The sequence below is a fragment of the Pygoscelis adeliae genome, unplaced genomic scaffold (assembly GCF_000699105.1).
Source record: "Pygoscelis adeliae isolate BGI_AS28 unplaced genomic scaffold, ASM69910v1 Scaffold664, whole genome shotgun sequence".
Classification (NCBI taxonomy): Eukaryota; Metazoa; Chordata; class Aves; order Sphenisciformes; family Spheniscidae; genus Pygoscelis; species Pygoscelis adeliae.
Window position 1 is genome coordinate 1,633,007 of NW_008824762.1, and position 6,290 is coordinate 1,639,296.

The 6,290-nt window shown below is 45.4% G+C and overlaps 1 protein-coding gene across 1 annotated transcript in view; it reads left to right on the forward strand.

Moving 5' to 3' along the window:
* The window catches only part of RPL37A (ribosomal protein L37a), a 5,372-nt gene extending 2,207 nt beyond the window's left edge, over positions 1 to 3,165 (forward strand). The window contains exons 2-4 of the mRNA XM_009323549.1: positions 350 to 478; positions 1,686 to 1,768; positions 3,011 to 3,165. Of these exons, the coding sequence (XP_009321824.1) occupies positions 350 to 478; positions 1,686 to 1,768; positions 3,011 to 3,074 (276 nt within the window). The 3' untranslated portion in view covers positions 3,075 to 3,165. The remainder of the gene's footprint in view (positions 1 to 349; positions 479 to 1,685; positions 1,769 to 3,010) is intronic.
* The last annotated feature ends 3,125 nt before the right edge of the window (positions 3,166 to 6,290 follow it).

A 6,290-nucleotide genomic window follows, 5' to 3' on the forward strand; every position in this document is an offset into this window, starting at 1 on the left:
TGGCGGTGCCTGGTGGGCGGCTCCGCCGGCTGCAGCGTTTCGTGTGAGAGCGGGCTGGCCCTGGGGAAGGACGTGGCTTTCCTCGCGCCTGGCTGCCAGACTGCGGCCCTCTGCCCGAAGGGCCCCGGCGGAAGCTGGGAGGCTGCGGCAGCGTGAGCCTCTCGCCGTTTCGTGACTAATACTCTGTTCACGACGTCGGGGGAGGCGTTGGTCGGCTGCAGCGCCGCTTTTGAGTGCTGAGCGCTTTGCTGTCGTGTCGGGAGGGGGGAGCCGCCAAGGGAGAGGGGAGCTGCCAGGGAGATGGCGATCTTGGTAAAGTTGAAGCTTGTTCTGGTTTGCCTCCCGACAGGCTAAGCGCACCAAGAAGGTTGGGATTGTGGGTAAATATGGTACCCGTTATGGTGCGTCCCTTAGGAAAATGGTGAAGAAGATTGAAATTAGCCAGCATGCCAAATATACCTGCTCCTTCTGCGGCAAGGTGAGAGACCTCCCCTAAAAAAGTCTTGAAAAAAACCTTTGTTATTGATCCTAGAAATGCAATTTGATGCTTTGGTAATTTTTCTACTAAAGAGAAAACTCAGTTAGTTTTACAGTGATTAGTTTATTGTGGGCTTTAGGCTACTGTCAGAATCCCATATAAAATAAAAAGTTAGTAGACATTTCACGTGCATGTTTAGTGGTAGTTAAATGTAAACAAACATAAATTATATTTCATTACACAAAATAGTGAGAAATGTTGCCATACTGTACGTTTTAGGTATCCAATAAAAAGACCTGACAGAATGCAAACAACACACTTGTTATCCTGGTAATTAAGGCATGACTTAGGCTTTTTTTTTTTTCATTCAGTAACTTCACAACTTACGTGGAGGAGAAAGAGAGCTTGTTTTTCCCACTTAAAGCTTTTGATTGCGGTTGCTTACTTATATTTGTGTGCTGTATAACTCTGGATGGGGAAGAATTTCTGATAAGAAGTAATCTTACCTGCTCAATCAAAATTTACTCTTAAATCTGTTTTTTGACAGTTTGAGAGGCCCATCAGCTTGTGCTTTGCCCAGATAATTTTTATTAGTATCTGTAAAGTAGGTATCTTTAAGTGGCTGGAAACGTAAAAAGATTTCCATCTGGGGTTTTTTCTGTTTAGTGTCTTTCTCATGTGAAGTGAGAATGTTGAGAACCCCATTTGCAGAGCTGCCTAAATCCAACAGAGGTCTAGGCAAACCCATTGTCATCTTTGCACGGTGATGGAGACTTGCCCGGGTGAAAGGAGCTCAGTACCTGCCAGTCACTCCTTAGGTGTTACTCAAAGGGGATCCGGTTTAAAGCAATCTTGGGATGTCCAGGGAGCACTAATAATAGCGGTGTGACATTGGTCATCAAACCAGGTGAGAATATCAGTTACGATGACCAATGTAGCTCATTACTGTTTTTCTCCTTCAAAAAGACTGAGTTTTTGATGGTGCGCTTAGAAATGACCCACTTTATATCTGAATGAAGAAGTGTTTCAGAAGGACGTTCCCCGTTCTGAAGAATCTGAATAAAAACATTGCCTGATCCTTGTGGGTCTTAACTAGGCTTATAGGTAATGCTGTGGTGTGATGCTGAAGTCCTCACCTGAAGTTTGTTGTTTGGCTTTTTCAGCTGATGGAGAGTGCATTTTTTTTTTCCATTTTCTTCTATTACAGACCAAAATGAAGAGGAAGGCTGTGGGTATCTGGCACTGTGGATCCTGCATGAAGACAGTTGCTGGTGGTGCCTGGACTTACAAGTAAGGAAATGAAGAAGCTCCTATCAGCATTTATTCTCACATAGCTGAGGCATAATACAGCTTTTTATTCTAATTTTTTTTTTAAATCTACTAACCATTAAGTAGATCTGTCTCGAGTTAGTGATACGTAGGGGTTTTTTTTGCCTGCGTTGTTAAAATTTGATTGGAATGGATCAAATTGGATTTGATGGCTATTCTTTCCAGTATCTGTTATGCAACTTCTGAGAATATTGCATTTTATCCGTCATACTACTGCTGCTGGTTTTGGTAGGTTCCTCCAAAATTTCTTTCTCTTTCTGGGCTTTATTGAAGCAGTTGTTTTATTCTTCAAAACTGCAAGCTCTGCATCTTTTCCCAAACTTCAAATAAAGAAATTGAAACATCTGCAAATGCTGAAACAAATATTTTTATTTAAGTAGTCTCTTTTGTGCCTTGGCTGTAGTAACATTTTGTACTGGAGATGCGAACTACAGTTGTTGCTTGTACAAGATACTACGCTTGGGCCAGTTTTTTGGTGACATTGGAAGAAAAGGAGCAGAGAGGATGGCTGGTTCATCCAGCTGTCTCAGGGTGGAATCAACTGTATGGATGACACCTGACAAATGTCCCTCCGACCTATTCTAAAAGGAGCTTCAACAGCTTCTAATAAATCACGCTTCTGAGCTGGGTATTATTTTTCGGTGATTCTTTTGACTGTATAAAACTTTAATGGTGTAAGGGAACTCTTGCCTCTTCTTTCAAAGCCTAAGCAGCATTTTTTTGTGATTACTCCCCTAGCCTTTTCAGTTCAGAGAGACAGGTACAATAGGCAAAACCAGGTTTACTCCGAGGAAGATGATTTCCATGTTTTGTTTTTGTTTTAAAAGCATTGAATCATTATAGTCCTTATTGTGATGGTGCCCTTGCTTACTCCCTTTCTTTACTCTCCTTCCCCCCCCAATTCTGGTAGAAGACACTGTTGTCCCACGCATAACAGTCGCTAGGAATTTGAGCCCACGCGCTTGTGCGTATAGTTGACGCATGACTGGATAATTTGGGTTGAGATGTAGTTTGTGCAGTTGTGTGTGCTTCTGTAGACAAAGGCCTACACTTTGTTGTCATGAAAATCAAAGTAGAATTAACCCCCTGTTGACAATGCAATTGGGCAATAACTATTTGAAATGATTAGTGCTTTCTCCAAAAAATAACGTTGGCGCGGGTTGTTATACTGCCACGTGCAGATGACTCTGCTTCTTCTTCCAGTACCACCTCTGCAGTGACAGTCAAGTCTGCGATCAGAAGACTGAAGGAATTGAAGGACCAGTAGACGCTACATCCTGTTCTCCTTGTGCAACATCCTTTTTTCCCACTGCCAAGATCTGTCCTTTTAACAATAAAAAGGTGATAATGAAGTGGAATCATGTTCGCCTTTCCACAAAAAGTCCTGTCTGTCTTGCTTTACTGTATTTATAACTATGGAGGCATTAGTAGTTCTGTCCAGTAGTCGAGTGGCTCTTGTTACTGGTGAAGCCATTAAAAAACACTTTTCCTTTCCAGTTAATTGATACTTTGTTGCTTGAATGCGCTGAGGTGTATCTGAGGAAAGCTTAAATAGCTTAAAGAAGCCTGGCACATCTTGATACGTCCTTCATGTCTGTGCCTTGAGGAATAGTGTAGAGCTCTGAGTGGAGGAACGGACAGATGTAAGGGGGGAGAAGAGAACATGCTAAAAACATCACCCTGCCTCTTCCCATTTGCCTTTGAGGATGGCTCAGGGGAGTAGGGCGTGTGCTTGCAAGATGGAGAGGAAAAAAGAGCATCATGACTGGCTTGGGGGCAGAGATTGAAATGGTAAAAGAGCAGCTATCATCCTCTGCTGCTGGCTGGTGCTGCTTTATTTTCTAGCGCCAGCTACAGACGATTGCTTACTACAGCCCGTAGCGTGTTGTGTGCAGATCTTGAGGTTAGTCTACCTGAACGTGCTTTATGGCTTGCTCTTCCTAGGCCTGATAGCAGGCTCCCGTGTCTGCATGTTCCAAGTCCCCTAATCCATACCGGATTGCAACAATAAGTTTTCATGTTGAGCCAACTCCTGGGACATTCAGTCTTGGAGGAAAAGCTGCTGTTTGAGTTAATAATTGCCTCCGAATTGCCTCTATTTAGACTACCAAGCTTGAGATGCTGGAAAATTTTTTTTCTCGTCTGTTTGTCAGGTGAATTTCGATCTGGTTTGAGGTTTGTTTTTGTCTGGGCTTTTTGGTGACTGCAGCACCTTTCCTATCCTCAGCAGTACAGGTCAGAAAAGACAAGTCTTGGTAATAACCTTGATAGCTGCTGGAGAAAAAATAGTAAGCAGGTAGCATAGTGGTTGCTTGCTCTTCCTCCAACTTAAGCTTTAAATGGCTTTGGGTGGTGATGAGCTACGGCAATAATGTCATTAATGAGCCTGACATCTTTGAAAGGTAGATTCAGAACTGGACCTAAGTCGGAACCTTTTCCCAAGCTGCAAAAAGTCTGTGGCTCAGAAGTTTAACTGCAGTGTCCCTGAACTTGTTTTCTAAACTTTTTTTTTTTTCCCTAATTCAGTGCTCTAAACTTCCCTTACTAAAGTAGATTCATGTATTCAGGTATCCAGTGTCATTCATACCACCCTGCATATCCTTCATGTCGCCTCCCAACAGTGATGAGGGTCATTCCCTGGGACTCGGACAACCTGCTTTCTGGGAGAGAGATCACTGCACATTTTTTCATTGACACACCTTGTTCTGCCTGTAGTGCAGGGTGAAAGAGTTGGGTGACAGGCTTGAAGTGGAGGTGGCAAGTGGGTGACTCCTTAGAAGCAATGGCTCATTTTTGTCTATGTAGATGAACACCATCTACATCATGGCCACCTGTTACAGCAGCGTTACGAAGGAAACCTATGGGTTCAAGAAACTCTTAGCTCAATTCTGTCTCACTTTTGCTGCTGCTTTTCTTGTATGACATACCCACAGCAGCTTTCTCTAGGTACTTGTCAGACCTCTCAGCTTAGTCCTGGACTCTGCTGTTGCTGGTCCTAGTTCGTGCTAACCAGCTTTCTTGGGATGCCATCTCCAAGCTGCCTTGAACTTTCTTTTCTTTTCAGTTAAGATGTTTCTGCTCCCTTAGGGATGCCTTGCATGCTGGTGTGTGGATAGCTGGAACAGCTCAAGGAGCCAGCTTTTCTTCTGCTGGCTGCTGCTCCCACTGAAGATAGGGTGAATGGTGTGTGAGGGTGGCTTATGCTACTGTGGGGATATCTCTACTGCCTGAAGAACAGCTGCTGACCTGCCTCAGTGAGTTTATTAAGGGGCACTGCCCCTGACTTTGGGTCAGTGAAGGTTTGTGAAGTGCTGTGCTCCAGGAGCTGCTTTGCAGATAACTGAGCCATCCTTTAGGGAAACCTCAGCAGAAGGAAGGGTTGGGGAAGCTGGTATAGATTGGATGTCCAGAAACAGCTCTGTGTCCTGCTTGGACCTCCAGGAAAAGGGGTGAAGTGGAAGGGGGAGCCGCTCCAGTTGCCAGCTGACGTGGAGATGAGTGAGCTCAGGAGGTATTGGCCTAGCATCTGTGCAACACCTTGGGAGAGCGCTTTTGAGAAGGTTTCTGAGCAATGACAACACTTCTTAAACTGCATCAAAATAAAGACAACTTCCATCATGCTAAAGGTGTCTTTATGCGGGCCCTTTTGTTGGGAAATCGTGATGAAACCACGTGAGTACTGATTACTTTGCCACTTCGAGTACTGATTACTTTGCTGCTTCATTGTGCGAAAGCCTTTGTTGGTAACACACTCGATGTGCTCGGGGGGAGGTTCCTCTGGTGATGTGGCTGTACAGCTCTGCCTCTAGAAGGGGCTTTGAGGAGCTTGGGTTGCCCTGTGGAGGTCCACGTTTCTACAAGGAGGCACTATGCAGCCAGTTGAGGCAGGGGAGGCTTGACAGCTTGGAAACAGCAGCCCAGCTTCCTGGGTGGTGGGCTTGAGGGTGGGAGGGGGAAATGCTGTTTTCAGTGAAGCTGCAGAAGAGGTCCAAAACTCCAGTGCCACCTGCGTGAGGTGTTCCTGCTGGAGCAAAACTCCACAGGGATCTGCGGTGATACAGGGGCCATGGATGTGGCTCATCTGCCACAGGAAAGTCACTGCTGTGCCTCAGTGATCGGCCAGAGAAGAGTACTGCTCAGTCCTTGGAACAGCTGTAGGTGTCCCCTGGTTAAACATGTCCTTCTCTCTTCTGGAGTTCTTGAGCTGCTAAAACCAGATACAAGTTGCAAGCTGGTGAGCGTGCTCCCGGCAAATTCAGATTTCCCTGCTGCCTCGAAGGCCTGTAGCTGGCTGTGACAGCTGCTGTGTGGAGGCGTGTGTTACCGGCTCTCGCTGCCTTGACAAGCAGGATAGTGGTGTTCTGCATATTGCCTTTTATTCTTGACTCGGTGTGCTTGGGTCGCATCTCCATGTCCCTCTTCCCTCCCAATTCCGGGTGCTGAGATGTGTCGATAACCCAAGGTGATTGCACAGGTGTCTTAT